Source organism: Spodoptera frugiperda, chromosome 5 (assembly GCF_023101765.2).
Source record: "Spodoptera frugiperda isolate SF20-4 chromosome 5, AGI-APGP_CSIRO_Sfru_2.0, whole genome shotgun sequence".
Taxonomy (NCBI): domain Eukaryota; kingdom Metazoa; phylum Arthropoda; class Insecta; order Lepidoptera; family Noctuidae; genus Spodoptera; species Spodoptera frugiperda.
In genome coordinates, this window is record NC_064216.1 from 10807835 (window position 1) to 10825642 (window position 17808).

At 38.2% G+C, this 17808-nt stretch overlaps 2 protein-coding genes across 9 annotated transcripts in view; both read left to right on the forward strand.

Annotated features, from left to right (window-relative positions):
* LOC118272073 (protein spaetzle 4) overlaps window positions 1–17808 on the forward strand; it is a 484075-nt gene that overhangs the window by 46133 nt on the left and 420134 nt on the right. The gene's annotated exons all lie outside the window — the stretch shown is intronic.
* Window positions 1–17808, forward strand: part of LOC118271678 (disks large homolog 5) — a 23414-nt gene continuing 5606 nt past the window's right edge. The window contains exons 1-21 of one of the 4 annotated variants that reach the window (XM_050693706.1): window positions 1–58; window positions 598–652; window positions 1831–1880; window positions 3730–4031; window positions 4707–4822; window positions 5341–5463; window positions 5930–6047; window positions 7172–7317; window positions 7677–7800; window positions 8185–8297; window positions 8718–8824; window positions 9216–9355; window positions 9726–9821; window positions 10224–10277; window positions 10486–10614; window positions 12612–12775; window positions 13152–13330; window positions 13896–13975; window positions 14487–14620; window positions 16066–16177; window positions 17198–17288. In XM_050693706.1, coding sequence (XP_050549663.1) covers window positions 1838–1880; window positions 3730–4031; window positions 4707–4822; window positions 5341–5463; window positions 5930–6047; window positions 7172–7317; window positions 7677–7800; window positions 8185–8297; window positions 8718–8824; window positions 9216–9355; window positions 9726–9821; window positions 10224–10277; window positions 10486–10614; window positions 12612–12775; window positions 13152–13330; window positions 13896–13975; window positions 14487–14620; window positions 16066–16177; window positions 17198–17288 — 2371 coding nt within the window. In that variant the 5' untranslated portion in view covers window positions 1–58; window positions 598–652; window positions 1831–1837. The other 3 variants (XM_050693705.1, XM_050693708.1, XM_050693707.1) reach the window with 3 other exon arrangements.

Below are 17808 nucleotides of genomic sequence, written 5' to 3' on the forward strand. Positions count from 1 at the left end.
ACTGGTTCAATATGTCCGACGTCCGTCATTCATTCATTCATTTGCCTTGCTAAAAAAGGTATAGAAACGAGAAATGTTGGCAAATTATTGACGATAATACGTGTTATCTTTCTTGTTCAAGTTATTATTGCTTTTGTTTTACATAAATATTTGTGAATCGAGTCGCACATTGTCGATTATGAGCCGCTTTGGTAATACTCAATATGTTTACATTGTGAAATAAGTTCGTAGACAGTTCTATCGCCGTGAAAACCATATTCATAGCGAAAGGAGAGTTTTTTGTTGCTTGCTGTGTTTGATAAGTGATTTGGGTGTGCGGCGACGTTGATAGACCGTGTCTGTGTACTGTTAGTCGATAATTGTGTGGTGTGAAGGTGTTTCATGTTTCGTTGTTCGGTTGTCGTATGCAATCGCAACAGTCCCCGCTTCGCGGTGCAGTTTTGTAATAGTCATTAGAGCGTAGAAAATATGTCAAGTGGATTGACCCCAGTAAATATTCTAATTTTACAGTAATCTCGTACATTAGACAATGTTGCTTTTATCTGTTTACCTGTAATCATGCTATTTTGGTGTACCTAACTTGTTATATTTCAACAGGGCCCAATGTCTAGCGCCGAAGTGGAACAATGGATGTAAAATTCTAATCAATAAGGTAATAGCAGTTGTTTTTACTGGATGCTAATTGTATTGAGAGCTAAGGAACAATAACAATAAGTACTTGCAAGTGAATGTCACAGTATAATCAAAATATAGGTACTAGTTGTCAATGGTTAGATTTATGTATAACAAAGCAGGAAATAAATGGCAGACTAATAGTGTATTAAAATAGAAAATGGACTATTATGCTTTTGTTTAAATCAACAATTGATTTCCTCTTGTGTTTATTCATTCATGATATTCTCATGGTAAATGTTATTATTTAATAACTAAACTGTTATATTTGTCTCAGTTGAGTGCATTACTTGTAGTACAGTGCATGTTACAGGTGAAAGTCCAATGGTTCCAACTTGAATAAAATAAAGTAAGACATTTTCAATGACCTAATTAAAATAATTGTAATCTGAATTTAAATTATGCCACAAATACATTACTTTTCCACAATCAATGTCTATGTAGACACCAAATAGATATATGTATAAGTATACTTATATAATCTATACATACCTGTATGCAATCTAGAGTCAAAAAAGATTCTTGTTGCATTTCATGCTAGAAATACGATTGAAAAGTATTGATTCAATTCTAATTTTCTTTTAATATTTTTAAGATGTTGTGTTATTTACCTCTTTGTGGATGGAAGGACTAATGCCCAGTTTTCACTGCGCTAATATTTTAGTTGAGTAGCGAGTAATAATAATAGACTAATCGATTCTTACTATGCATTCTTGTAGGGATATTCCTAATATGATTCTTATTACCTTGTAATAAGACTTTATAATTGAACAAGATTTGGATTAGTTCAACAAGTATCCAATTTAGTACAACACTAGCAAATGTCATGGTAGCCTGAGAGGTTAAGACACCCATTTTTCATGCATAAGGGTGCGGGTGCGACCTACCAACCGCAAAGTACCAATGTGACTTCTTCTGAGTTAGGTATATGTACTGTAGACACCACTGACAAACAGTGAAGGAAAACATTTTGAGGAAACCTGAGATAATAATTTCTAATCATACACTGCATTGAGTAAGAGTGGTTTCTCTTGGCTGATTGTCCACATATGATAGACGAAATAAGAAATTGGTGTAGAAAATTTTAGGACTCTTGAATTTATTCTAGATTGTTTAGTATTGAATAAAGTATGATCGTGTTTTTTTTTTTGTTTTCAGACATATTATGGCATCTGGGACTTCATCTCTAGAGAGTAATGGCAGTAATGGTTAGTATGGCCTAATTATTATATAATTTAGAGATTCCCAACCTTTTCTTGGCCGAGGCACACTTAAAAGTTTTGTTTAGTTAGGGACCACTATTACTATTACTTTATAACTACAAAAAATAGTGATTTTTGGATTATTGTAATCATTGCTTTTCTCAGTTGTCACCTTTGATATAAGTTAATTTAAGCTTTAACCATGGTATTTAATGGACAGATGTTTAGTTGTTTGTATTTATTTAACATTTTGTTTACCATTTCTTTGTCTTTTGCTGATCACTAGTATTCCGCAGAAGTGTTCAGTAACTAGTAGCATGGATTTGTTCAGCCACATTGTTTCAGTTCAGGGGTAACACTGCTATCACTACATAGTATAAAACAAAATTGTCTTACGCGGTCTGTGTCTCCAAAATCTCCAAACTTAGTCATCAGATTTGATGGGTTTTTTAAATAGATAACCAATTCCAAACATCCCAATCCCTTCAGCCGTTTTGAGGAGTGACAAACATACACACAAACTGTCGCATTTATAATATCTAGAGTTTATTAGAAATTTAGGAAGATGTACTTAACAATCATGAAGTTTAAAATATAGAATGTATCTAGTTATGTTAGATTCGTTTTAGTATTTTGCCTATTATGTATCTAGTAGTAGCTACCTACTCATTTGACATTGCTAAATTCATCACAAAATAAATTCCAAAGCTATGAAGGATAAATGCATTATTGTGGTTTTCCTTAGACAGACATTTTTGGGAGAATATTTAAGTCATTTACCCTTGGGTATAGAAGGGAGCTTGACTCATGAAAATATAATAAAATATGAAGTTTACCTTTTTAATGCTGTATTTTTTTCTTCTCAACCTTATATCGTACTTCTTATTCCCTAAAGGGGAAGGCAGTGTGATATACATGTCAAATACTATTAAGTGGCATCCCCTATTGACTGCTTACTAGATAACTAGGTACCTAATAATTATACTTTTGTCTGATCCAGAAATAGATTTTGCTCAATAGTCTTACTTATGGCTCACTTGGACAACGAGATAGTCAAAAGCTTCCAGTTTATTTATTTTTATTTATTTATTTATTCTTGATAAATAAAGGTGTTTGTGTGGCCTACCTATCTTAAGGTTAGTGATTAGGATAGACCCTCAAATTCTATAAGATTAGATAACTGACAGATAAGTTCCCAGTACAATAAATAGTCTTATGTAAATATGATAATATTGTTCCTGAATAACAAGTAAATATATTGATTGATTAAATCTTAACATTCCATACCTATACTATTTTTTTTTTATGAATGGGAACTGAGGAATAATTATAATTATGTTTATTAAAAGACAAATACAAAAACATTTTCTCACGTCGTTGATCGATTTCTCATGCTGAAACTATTTACGAATGGAATAATATATTTTTTCTTCCTTGTTATTGGTCATTGATCAAGAATTTCTACCTCATGTTCTAACAAAAACAGTCAAGTGGTTTGTTTATTAGCAGCTCTTTTCCTCAGTTCTTCACAGTCTGATTTTCAGCAGTGATGTACACATTTTGGTTTGATTGAAACAAATATCTTGTGATTTTATTATAACTTTCGTGAGACATACTAATTAATTATTATGTTATCGGCTTATTCACGTAACTGTTTGACGAGGAACTCGACTAGTTTCAAGCCATGCTAGAGGCTCATTTCTCTGCCAGCGCGACAATCTCATGCTCATGAATATGAGCCTCTAGCATGGCTTGAAACTGGTCGTTCCTCGTCAAACAGTTACGTGAGTAAGCCGATAACGTAATTTTTTTTTTGTGTTTAGTTGTGAGATGTGACGTGTGCGTGTTGTTCCAGAATCAATATCCCACAATTACGTGAGCACGGAGCGTCACAACGCAGCCCAGCTGCCGACGATCCCCATCCCCATCGAGTATGAGGTGCTGAGCTCCAACCAGTGCTACGAGAAACAGAACTACACGGTGAAGTCTCACGGCGCGCACGTGATGAGCGGCCCGTACGAGCCGCTGCAGTATGACGTCATCAACAAACAGACCAATGAGAGCTTGAAGCAGCAATGCGAGAAAGCCCTTCACGAGCTCAACCAGCTGCGCCGCCAGCACACTGAGACCTCGCGCCGCTGCGAACATGTTATGAAGGTCAGTTCATAACCTTTTTTATGACAGACATATACATATAATAGGGTCTACTGCCTTATTAGAGCTTTTCTTACTCACGCACTCAGAGTCATTTAATGGTTAATTAACCCAGTCCTTAACAGTTGTTTTCCATACAAAATCGTTACTAAGTAATAGTTTAAGTAAGCATTAAATGACTCTGAGTGTGGCAGTTAAATAGTTTGCGTAAGTTTATTTTAATTTTAATAAGTTTGTTTCTTTCATCGCCATTTTAATTCGAGTGCACTTACTATTTATCTTTTTGACTTTCCTCTTTTTTAGATAGGTACTCGATTGATGGAATGCAGAAGCATTCGTCGTGTTTGATGACCGTCAATCCAAACTCATATTAACATTTTAGGAAAACACAGGCGTGTTTTCCTAAAATCTTAATACGAGTTTAATACTTGAATAACTGTAGTAAGTAGGCACTTAGAGAATCAGAAGGATGCTTCACACAGGAGTAGCACATTTGGCTCAGTTAGTTAAGTTTAGTATGAGCCATGTTATCTTGTTAAACATACTTATAGTAAATTAATACAAAAATAACGGTGTATTTACGAAAATATACTGAGAAAAGCTCTACTAACTCTTAGTATGTCTCACGATAGTTATTATAAAATTGCGTATAATAAGTATTGGTTGCTGTGTGTCCAGGAGTTGGAGTACTTCCGCGGCCAGCACCGAGCAGCCATGAACCAGTTGGAGGTGTCGGCGCAGGAGGCCAGCAGCCTCCGCGGCAAGTACGGGGACCTGCTCAATGACAACCAGCGGTAAGGATATATGTATTAGCAGTGTCAATCCTTTCTCGACTGTCCTTCGTAATAGAAATAGTCTGCGACCATTATTAGTTCATTGTTTCTCAATCCAGAGGGCCTGCTCTAATTCAACGAACGAACGAAAAAACTTCGCAGATTGCTTACTACAATTCTATTTATTGCGAACTTTCGTGAACAAAAATGAATGAATGAAATGAAGATAAATAAATAGTTTTTGATATGAAATTAAAAATAAAAGGTTATTTCAAGTAATTCTTTAGTAAATCAATAAAACCTACGGCCGAAGATTAAACGAAACTTCGCATTCGAGAACCGGAGTAGCCCCTCAGGATCTATTTTGCGAAGAACTCTAGTCCTTTTGTAAATTTTTTTGAACTTTTTGACTCATGAAGATTTGTCTACTTCTGATCTGAGCTAAAGAAATCTAAATGATATCAGGTTTTTTTTTTAAATACTTTTGGTGAGTACAATAAAGTAATATGTATAATATCTTTGCTTGCTATATCCCATAGCTTGGAGCGCGAGGTACAACACTTGCAACAGACGAGCAACCCTGAGGGCAGCTCTGACGCCCTCGTCCACACACTGAGGAAGTATGAGGCACTTAAAGAGGAACTTGACTGTTTTCAAAAGAGGTTTGTCAAATTAATTATCCTTTTAGGGCTTACTTACGTGTTTGTTTGACGAAATAACTCGACTAGTTTCAGATAAGCAATAAAACAATTAATTTAATGTCTCACGATGTCCGTCTAATGTTAATCTTCTTTTGAACGTTAATCGGTTTTTAATTTTCTGTTGAAACCAGCTTTTGTTTGTGTTTCCTTTACGTCAATATTGATTTGTCACTGCCCTTATCCAAAATAAAATTCATCAAATTGAATTACTTGTTCATTTAACTTGATTTATTTTTGTATCGTCGCATCTTTTATCCCCAAACGGGTAGGCAAAGGATGCATTATGGCACGTAAAGCCATTGTGCAATGTACACCCACTTTTCACAATTTATGTTATAAAGTCTCATGTAATAGAGGGTAAGCCTACTGCCATCGGTTTAACTTTAATTCTTGTAGAGTAAGTTACTTAAAAAATGTGTTGTTGCAGATACGACGACCTGATAGAGACTCATAACTCTACGCTGGAGAAGCTTCGAATCGTGCAGGATGAGAATAGCAGACTGAAGACACAGTGTCATGACTTGACACAAGAGAGGAACGCTGTTGTAAGTATTTATTTATTTATTTATTAAGGCTTACCAACTAAGATACATAAAGACAATCTTAAAAATATGGGAAACAACAGTTAGTGTATGCTCTTAAATTAAAGGTAGGATCAACATTATTTTTAGAACGTATCATTAACTAGTTGACTAACTGACTAAGTATAATTGACTGCCCGGTTAGCGTGGTGGCTGGGCAACTGGCTGCCGTGCTACGGGTAGCGGGTTGGATTCCCACACGGAGAACTCTTTATGTGATCCACAAATTTCGGGTTGTTGTTTCGGGCCCGGGTGTCATGTGCATGTGAACTCGTATGTTTGTAAACACACCCATGACACAGGAGAAAATTCTAGTCTGGGAAAAAGTTGAAAAAAAATCTGAGGTATTAAAATTTTTATAAATTATACACATTCACCAAAAATTACTCTTAACTATTGGTGAGATTTGCCAAACCCCTGAAATTAAATTAACGTTCTTATCTTTGCATCTATTTAAGTTTTAAACAAAAATCTCATATTAATTGTAACAAAAAATATTTTAATCTTAAGTTTAAACCAATAATAAATTTCGGCCTTCAATGATCCGGAAATGCCATCATGTGGGAAAGCCACAAAACAACTAGTTTTGTAATCGTTTTCCTTCCTTGTTAGTAATTCTATTTTCACATTACATTTTGACACGCGACCAGCGACCGATAACACATGTTGTCTTGCTAGTAACAGAATTAAGAGATATTCAGTACCCTTAGAATGAGTTTGCTTTACGTTGAGTTCGGCGCTCTGATTGGTTGGTTTATTTGAGCCGGCCAATCAGAGCGCCGAACGCGCTCTCGTTTAGTTTACTTTAAACGTAAAGCAAACTCGTACTAAGAGTACAAATCTGTTTCCGTAGATTATGAGTATGATCGTGTAGTTAATCTTAGACGATTACAGCCAACCTAATATAGATTTAGATTTCAGCCATGATCGTCCCACTGCAGGGCAAAGGCCTCCCTACCTTCCTTCTACTCCTCTCTGTTTAAAGCTTTTTGCGGCCAATCCTTGTCATAGCTGTTGAGTTCGTCCCGCCATCTCCTTTTGGGCCTGCTAATATAATAATATACTTAATTTTAAATTTTTATCATCAGATCCGTGAACGCAACGCCCTGAAGCAGCAAGTGGCGCACGTGGTCCGCCAGTGGGAGGGGGGCGCCAGGGAGCGGGCCGACATCAAGCGGCTCACGGACGAGAGGAACGCCGCCATGGCCGAGTACACGCTTATCATGAGTGAGAGGTATGTGTCATGAACGAGGGAAGAGGTAAAATTATCAACTGGGGGACGTCTATTACGTAAAAGGGGGGAGAGGGAAAGGGTGAGGGGTTCACTTTGCAGGTGGATTGGGGATTGTAGTAACGTCATCAACAAATTAAATTCCAAGTTCAAGTTCTTTATTGCAGTTCTTTGGATCTTTAATTTAATTTGCTACACCTATACATATATGCAGAGTTAGAGGATCGGGAAGTTTTCGTGGCCTGAAAAAATGAAGAAAGAATATGGTGCCCTGCCCCACCCTTGAATTTTTTGTCTTAAATCTTAGTGACTAGACATGTAATACAATCAGTTTACTTAATGATATTATTGTCACATCGCAGGGACACAGTACACAAAGAGATGGAGAAGTTATCAGACGACCTGCAGGCTGCGTTGAAACGTGTGGCTGCGCTGGAGTCCGCGCTACAGGCGTCACGGGAGGAACAGAGGGCCACTGCACTACAGGTCAGTCTACTACTATAGGAGGCATAAATAGGGGAGGATAGAGGTGGCAGATAGAGACGGTGGAAGAGGGGGACAGATATAGACAAGGACGGATAGAGAGAAAGTAAAGTAAGAGAGAAGGGGGAAGAGAAAATACGGGTTAACGAGAAAAAATGGTGGGAGTTAGGGGAGTAGAAGGGGATGGAAGGAAAATGGGAGAGGTAGTGAAAGATTCAGAAAGATAGACACTGTGAAGGGTGTGGTGGGGAAAAAGATGGAAGGGGGAAAGAGAGGGGTTGAGAGAAAGGGATAGACGAAGAAGAGATAAGAGTGAGATAAAAACACTACATTGAAAACTGGCATAATTGTAAGCGGATAATGAAACCTTTTGCTTGATCTTCTTAGGCGGAGAGTCTCCGTCGCGAGATCGAGTCTGCACTAGTGGACCGAGACCGCGCCATCAAAGAGTGCACCGATCTCAAGACACCACAGAACACATCCACACTAGGGAAGTCCAGGTATGTCGTATCGAGTACTTACATCTAATACTGGTGATAATGAAGAAACCTCTAACTCTGTCACTGTTTAGGTGAGCCAGAGTAATTGTGACATTGTTTGTCTAATGTTAAATTATATCTAGATTTTGATATAAAACTCCTAATCCCTAATATACCGGCAACGCACATGTAATTCCGCTTGTTTTGTGGGTTACCATGGGTAGCGCCGATTGCATTTTTTTTGAGGGGAGTATATCATCCAATGACTTCTCCCCCCTTGGGTGAGATGAGAGATAGTGTCAGACTCTCTTACTAACTAAAAACCACCCCCTTTTTACTCCTGCTTTTCGAACCAGAGTCCCCATAACCCGCTAGATTGCTCACTTACCATGCAAACTCTATTACAAATTAAAAACTAAATCTAACAATTTTGTTTGGCAGACAAGACACCTCGGCGTACCACCACTTGGGGCTAGCAAGTGGTGTGGGCAATGACGGATTTCTGAACGGTCAACACTCCAATGATCCATCATTGGATAAGTTGCAAGGTAAGGACATACAGTTATACAGTACTTGTACATGTTAACTTGTCTCTGTAGGTAATATCAAAGAGTCACGAACTAAGTCTTATGTAGGTATAGTAATAGGCTCACTATCACAGACCCCTAAGGGCACCGACGGAAACTTGGCATTGCATTTTAAATGTGCCACTCTTATAGCAAAAAAATATCTTTATATCCGGGTATTGGTAGCAGTGATGTTAAGTCCGTCCATTGTATGTGATAGCCCATTTATCGAGAAATGTTATAGGCTATGAAATATCACGCTATGACCAATAGGAGCCGAGCAGTGGGTGAACTACGCGATTGTAGTTAATTATTTATTCATTGTTGCCTGATTTTAAAATATCCTCTTTTTGACCGTTCCTCCCCCCCCCAGGTCTAGTGGGCATGGTGGTGGACGGCGTGGACAAGGAGCGCGTGGACAACCTGGAGCAAGCCAACCAGGAGCTGGAGCGGCTGCGGAAGCAGATCGACAGGCTGCAGGCTGAACTAGCTGACGCGCAGAGGGAGGCTGAGGTACATAGAACTATAAAAGAAAGAAAAAACTTATTACTTATTTATAAATAAATTTCCAGTCACAAATGAAAGTAAGAATCAGTAGCCGTAGATTAGATTAGACATGGTTATAATAATGCGAGTCGCATTGCATATTAAGATGTGTCGCCTTTGTATCCTACAGTTTGATGAGGTAACTCGACTAGTTTCAAGCCATGCTGGGGCCTACAGTCGTGCATTTATTACTTAACTACTAGATGGAAATAACTAACATAATAATGGTAGTGCGAGCTAGACATTATTCTTATTTAAAGCACTGAACGTTGTGAACTTTTATCAATTACTTCGATTTTATAGATGCTAACAGGCTAATTATATGATCTTCCTTCAGGTATCGAAACGGCGAAGAGACTGGGCTTTCTCAGAAAGAGACAAGCTACTGCAAGAGCGAGAGAGCGTGAAAGCGCTCTGTAATCGACTGAGAAAGGTAAATCCATAGTAATGTTCCTGTTTTATAAGTATAAGTTCGATAATCGCCGGCTCGACCGGAGTGATACCATGGCCGTACTAGAATAACGATGTGAAACAGCGTTTGCATGAGTGAGGTTACGGAAGCCCAATTACCCCATTCCCTTCCTTCTTTCCTTTACCCCCTTCACAATCCCCTATTCCCCAACAAACCTTATATTCCTTACGCCCAAGGTGCCGGCAATGCACTTATAACAGCTCGGTGTTTCGAGTATCCATGGGCGGCGGCGATTGCTTAAAATCAGGTGATCCGTTTGCTTATGTACGAGCTTATACCATAAAAAAGGTTAATTTTTCCGCTAATGATTACCAAAAAGCCTTGTATAGCATACAATAATAAATAATGTTTGTTTGATTCCAGGAACGCGACCAAATGGTAGGCGAGTTGGCAGACGCTCCTCTATGGGATAGAACTGTGAGTATGACTTTAAATATTTAATCGATTAATTAAAGCCATTACAAGATTAAAAAAAACTTCAATTGTCATACAATCACAAATTTAGGTCTATATTATATTTTACGGAATACCCAACTGCTTGACGAGTAACTTAATTAGTTTCATAGGGCTTATAATCATAAGCAGCCAAGCGAATTGATACTTATGAAGAACTGATTTATTTCAGTGCGCCCGTCGCCACGGCAACAAGAAGGAGAGCAAGGACAAGCGGTCCACGATGACGGAGGACGACGACCGCAAGGACTGCAGGCGGCACACGCACTCCAGGGACTCCGCTGTAGATGCTGATATACAGGTCAGGAACACTTTTTTACCGGATACATTTCGGAGAGTGTGCGGGGGAATTGCACAACTTGATTCCTCCTAGTCCTTTCCATCATCGAACCACAAGACAATCGGCGAGGTGTCACCGTTTCATGGTGGATATCCCACCCACTCGCACGAAGCGCTTCGCTTCAAGCTTCCTTGTGCGAACTGCTAGGGAGTGGAACGCCTTGCCGTAGTCTGTGTTTCCTGATGGGTATAACCTGGGTGTCTTCAAAGCCCGAGTGAATAGGTTGCTTATGGGCAGACGTGCTCCATCGTAGGCCCCATCATCACTTACCATCAGGTGAGATAGCGGCCAAACGTCGGCCCATTTAACAATAAAAAAAAGGAACACTTTCCCCGTTTTTGAAGTATGTTTAGTTCTATTTTGGATTTTTATAGAAAAAAACCTAGATAGATTCAGATACTTTGACAACAACTACTCATTCATTTCGACCATTATTCTTTGCCTGTATATACTTATACGCATCATCACGCCTTTTTATCCCCCAAGGGGTAGGAAGAGGTACACATTAGGGCACGTAGTGCCACAGTATAATGTACACCCACTTTTTACCATTTGCCGAAGTGTGCCTATTGCCATATACCGGACACAATAGGGTATATGCGCATGATTCAAATAACGATAATTTTTTTTTCATATAATCTCTTTTCCTTTAGATTTATAAATCTATCAATAATTTTCAATATAATTTTGTTTTGAATAAGAAAATAATTATTGCAAAATGCACAAAATAAGCGGGAAATTCAAATTAGTTGAAACGCATTGCTATTGGTCAGAGTAGTTTGTGACGTCAAAGTCTATAATAACAAATATCAACAAGTGCTATTGTTGAATGCTTGCAACGAAATTCAGTTTTTTTGTGATTTTGAGTTGATATTGAAGTGATATTGTTTCGTAAAAGAGTGGCAGGAAAGTCACAGGAAATGACTGATATTGGTTACGTCAAGGCACAATCGGACAATCTTCCAAAAATTGATGTGTTTATGATGACCGCGTATTTCACATCAAATTCGGATTTTACGTCTACTGAAATAAAAGGAGTGAAAGCAGCAAGGTAATTACACAATAAATATTATATTTATTTGGTTTTCGACGCCTTCTTTGGATAATTTTTACCTATAAGTAAATAGAAATAGCCTGGAAATAACATAACCTTAAAATGCGAATGGGAGAACATTTTAAGGTTATTTATTGTATTGTGTGAAAAACATATTATCTGAAGCTGAGGCTGCTTTGTATCATTAACTTGACACTTTGCTTGAGTATAAGTGGCGTGCCTTGCACTCCCTCAAGTTCTCATAAGTACATAGGCTGAGGCTTATGTCCACGGTTGGACATAGGGCTCAGCCTTTGTCCAGCACTGGACTAACACGGGATGATGGTGATGATGATGACTGCTTGAACTGCTAGCGATCACTGCACTTTCATTAAGTACTTTATGGTATCAAAATACCTTATTAGATGAAAACGCTTTTCCGGTAAAACCAAAACTCGATTGTATGTACCTATTTCTATATTGTTTTATTTGTATTTTTACACTTGGGCACGATACAATATTTAAAAGTCGGTTTACTATCCTGTTGCATTATGTAATTGAAGTGAATTCACGTAAAACACGAAATATATACAAATTATGTCCCAAAACACTTTGCAGTTTCAACTGTTATTATAGACTTTGACGTCACGCGAGCGCGCCAAAATGACGGTCGTTTAAAATGCTGTTACGAATCTATTATTTTAAAACTGCTTTTTTTACCCGAATTCCTTTTTTTTTGGTGCTGGTTTTTTTAACATTTATATAATGATGTAAATTACCATTTAAAAACATTTAAAAAATACATGCATATACCCTATTCCAGATTCCGTGCTACTACGAAAAACCGGTAGTCGTACTTGCGACCACTCAACCAATGAGGCAGTATATACTTCTTTATCAGAATCCTTATTCCTTATCTGTACAGGACTTCGAATGGGAAATAATCGACGTAGAGCTGTCCGGCCTGGGCAAGGACGGGGAGTTGGGTTTCGAGCTGGCCGGCGGACGCGAGGAGCCGTACTATCCCAACGACTGCAGCATATACGTCACTGCTGTTAAGAAGGGATCCATTGCTGACGGGAAGATCAAGTAAGTGCTGCAAGATTTTTTTCGTATGGGAATGTATCTTTGTCTTGCTTGAAATAAAGCAAGCAAAAAAAGCAAGCAAGCAAGCAAAAATCAACCCTTACTTAAGTAAGGGTTGATTTTTCTCCAATGTCATTAATAAATAAATTTTATTGGAGGAATAATTTGGAATATTTAACAATTTTTTTAATAAGAATTAGTTCTTGATTGAAAAATCAGCCCTAAGTAAGTTGATCTGTAGATTATGATCAGTACTTACTGAATAAAAATAGATATCAATTATTTGTATACATATTATACAGCATGTTCTAAATCTTATACGAATGTCACATAACGCACTTAAATCATAAATACTTACTGAAATCCCCCGTCCCCCCAGAGTGCAGGACCGTGTGACGGAGGCGTGCGGCGTGTGCGTGTGGGCGAGCGGCGCGGCGGCCGCGGCGGCGCTGCGCGGCGCGCTGCAGCGGGCGCCCGCCGCGCTCCGCCTGCAGCGGCCCCGGGCGCGCCGGCTACGGCTGCATCTCGCCGACGCACGGGGGGTCGCGCTGCAACATGGTACGTGACTCACTATTCTTTACTGCTTACTTTTTCATGCATGAAACACCTTCTAAATTTTTTTTTCATCTGGGAGTGCCATGTTTGGGAGCTTGTTTCGATCGGAATGAACTACAAAATTCCGTCGCAAACCATGGTTACATTATATTTCTCCGTGTGACAAAGATTACTCAAAGTCTCAAGCATTTATTTCAATGAATCCTAAATAAGGCACATTTGAAACGTCAAATTGAATTGTCCGTCAGTCTGTCTGTCGGTGAAACTAAGCGCTCGTTCCAAAATGTAGCTACTGAAGTTCCAATACTACTTAGCTGCTGTCCCTTTGCAACTTTAGCTTGCTAATACGTTAAGCTATGGCAGCGACATTCTGTTTGTATACGGATCTCCTTATTTCTGTCACATAACTAGCCGATATGATTGCAGACTATTTTCAAAATTGAACAACTTGTGGCCAATACGTTGACAATAAAATATTATAATTCTTTCTCTCACAAGATTCCAAACTTATATTTTACATAATATCAACGTTGTTGACCAATAATTAATCAGCCAATATTGTTTACAGGTATTTTCATAAGCAAAATAGCAAACGGTAGCGCTGCTGCCAAAGAAGGCAACTTGTATATCGGCGATCGAGTTGTTAGTGTGAGTATAAATGACAAACCAATTTCAACAATTTACTAACAAAAATCCGTACATTATTATGTTGAGCTCAATTTTCTAATACATATTATCTGAAATTATCAGCTACTTTTCTCAATACATTTTGTATTCGATAAATGTATTCTCTGACCTCTAAAAACAAAATACGACAAAAATGCCAAGGTTACATAGTTTCGTCGAAGTAACCAGATACTGTTATTTTATCAGTAGTACGTAACTTGTAGCAAAGATTGATAATATAGTATACAAATAATGTGGATGTCAACACGTTAAACAATACGAATCTGTCAGTGTTTAATAGATTTTTAACTTTAACAACTTGGTATAAAGTTGCTTATTTAATAACAGTATGCGGATTATATAGAGCCGCAAACTATACGAGAAAAACTTAGTGGATACATCATCTCATCAAATGTCTCCAGTCTTTAATCAATTTTAAACCTTACTATTCTTCTACTAGAGTCGAAAATCCAATGTATAATGTATGTTGCAGATAAACAACGTGTCCCTGGAGGGCGTGAAGAGTGTATCGGAGGCGATGGCCCTGCTGAACGAGTGCCAGTACGAGTCCGTCGCACTCACTCTGCTGAGGCCCTTGTACACCTGCTGCAATAGTACTAGGGACAGGTGAGACACTATAATGTTTTAGGAAACAGCGAGTAAAGTTCCCTAAGAAAAGGAGGATCCTCTGACCAGTGCGAGAGGGACGGAGGTATATAGGTTGTATAGCTCCGTCCCTCTCGCTGATCAATGATCGACCATTCTGACACAATTGTAATAGCAGACTAAGGCCCCAGGCGAGGTGATCGTGTCTGGCGGGCTTTCTGCCCAACTGTTGTTCGTTGGGATTTTCTATCCGTGTTAACTCGCATGTAAACTTCACATGTGCGATGCAGGATATTTATGACGTCATCCGTTGATTTGCTCGTCGATAGTCTATGTGCGACTTCTGTCATCTGTCACTTGTCACTTGTCAGTGTGTCGCCACAATATAATGTTTAGATCCATACTATGAATTACTTATTGGCTTTACTCTTGTGAACCTTATCCCACTTCGTACTTACAACCTCCCAACAGTAGGTATGTATGTAGAAGCTATTTCATTTCCTCTACCATGAGTTTGAAGCAATAACATGTGTCGATAGTCGATAGTCAATTTCATTACATGGCATTACATGCCGTAATGTGCACCTCTGCCTACGCCTCCGGGTATAAAAGGCGTGACGTTGCGTAGTCGAATAAGGTTAAGTGCCTTGTTTACCAACAGCGGTAACTTTGTGATCATTTCTGTGCGATCACAATTCACAATGGCGGCCGATATCCGCTCCACAAATATTTGAGATAAAGGTCGCGTTGAGATAACTTCACGCTGATCTGTAGTATCATTTGATTTGCGATGGTGAGTGGAGAGAGTTTCCTTGTGATTTACAATTATTCTAGTGTTTTTTTTTCTATGGGATAAGCCGTCAAATGAGCAAAGTCTAATAGTCTGTCACTCTGTCCGTTAGTGAAGTTAGGTGCTCGTTCCAAAGTGTAGCTTTGAATTGGCGCAGCCGGAACACCTGATGGTAAGCAAACGTCGCTGTCCATGGACACAACATCAGAGGCGTTACGAGTGCGTTGTCGGCCTTTTGGAGGTTAGGGATTTGAGAATTGGAGATTCGGGGATTGTGGTGATTACAAAGAGGAGGAATTGGGCATTCGGTAACCTCATTCACACGGTGACACGATGTATTTCGTTGTCTTCTGATTCATTTAATTGGAATTTCGTTTGACCCTGACTTGATTCGATAGGTGTTATCGACCATCAAGTGAATTTAAAGAATTTCTTTTGTTTTTGTTGTTATATCTGTCAGTGAATCATTTACATAACTTTTCCTTAACTTTTGATGTAGAAAATTTCAAGCAATAATAACCTTTATGTATATTGTAAGAAACGTGAGTTTACCATGCTCACACTACCTTTGGTTTTAATTTTATAATGTATTTCAATTTATCCATAAGTTATTAAATGTGTTCCAGGCAAATTGATCTTTATCACTTTAAACAAACAGTGTATTTTTGTTTGGCAGGATATCGATGTACGACCACTCGCGCTCGTACTCAGACAGTAAGATGGTAAACATCTGCTCGCAGACTGAAGAGTCTTGGTGCCAGTTTGCACAGCCTTCCTCCGATACTAAGGTAAGCAGAACTCGTTACTTATCCTATACATTATAAACATACTCAAACAAACATAGAGAAATACATACAAACCTGTGTACCATGGGAAAATCAAAACTTCTATACCCTTAGTATTTCCTTTACGTTTAAAGTAATCGAAACGTGAGTGCAACGCCAACAAATATATTTTTTTCCTTATTGGCAACCGAGTCTCCAATCCAGTGTTGTCAACTATACTGCCAGTGTCAAGTGGTGACGGCAGCCAACAAATATATCACTTTATACTAGAAGTCATAAAGTCAAGTTGTATTTGTTGGTCATAGGTATTACATACTATAGCTTCCATATTTTTCCTGCATGGTTCTTGTCATACTAGTAAGTCAAGGCTTCCTCTTCAGGAAAAGATATTAATAACCATCGTGAGACATACTAAATTGACAAAAAATAACGTAAATATATTGAGAGAGACTTTGCTAGTTCCGTGTCTACTGTCGTCGCGTCCGCGCACGCTGCTCATGACGAAAAGTCCTTCTGTGACTCGAAACTAGTAGAGCTTTAGGTATATTTATGTGAGTAAAGCATTATTTTTTATTTAATTTAATACATCTATAACTACCGTACTCAGAGACATGTAACTTAAACTATTCCTTAATAATGATTTTGTTCCGAAAACAATTGCTATTGCATTGGGTTCATTAGTACCTGTAATGTTATTGGTTTAATGACTTTGAGTACGGCGGTAAGTTTTACATGACATTCCTTAACGTTATTAGTGGCGAAATGTAGGCATAACATCAAAATTGATATCTAAACATACTCAATATACATGTTATTATAAAACATCAACTAGGTATGTACTTCAAGATTACATTTTCTATTTTCCAGAACTTTCTTTAAACATCTTATCACGTTCTATATTACGTGTCTCATATTTTCTCTCTATCACACACACAAGTACCTACTTATAGTACTGTACACTTGTTTGTAGTCAGTTATCGTAGAATAATAATAATATTGTATTTGTGTTTGTTTGTCCAACAGGTCCACATAGATCACGGTATGCCAGACTTCGACAGAAGATATGTGTACCATGTGGCCGCTGGGAGCCAGGGGAAGATTCCACAGGAGAGAGGTAAGATTATATATATTAAATAATGGTCAAAATCCGACCAATTCCCTAATAACTTTGACGCGTTGGCTGGGCAACATGTAACGGGTCCGATTCCCGCACGGAACAACTCATTATGTGATCCACAAATTGTTGTTTCGGGTCTGGGTGTGATGTGTATGTGAACTTGTATATTTGTAAACGCATCCACGATACAGGAGAAAATCTTAGTGTGGGATAACGTTTTTTTATCAAAATTAATAGAAAGAGAATATATCCAAAGTACCTAGTTTCGTATGGTAAATTCAACATTTTTGACACTTATTTCTTGTAATTTGGAAGGTTTAATCAAAGCGTTGACCTTTTTTTAGCAATAGTCAGTCCTTTAGTTAAAATGTAAACATAAGTACATTGACTTCATGCCCACACCTCTCTGTTACACGTGGTGTATATCATACAGGGAATATATGCAAACTATGTCACACACATCAAAATATTATGGGAACAAGCGGAAACTAGGTGCCGAGTTATCTTATCAGAACAT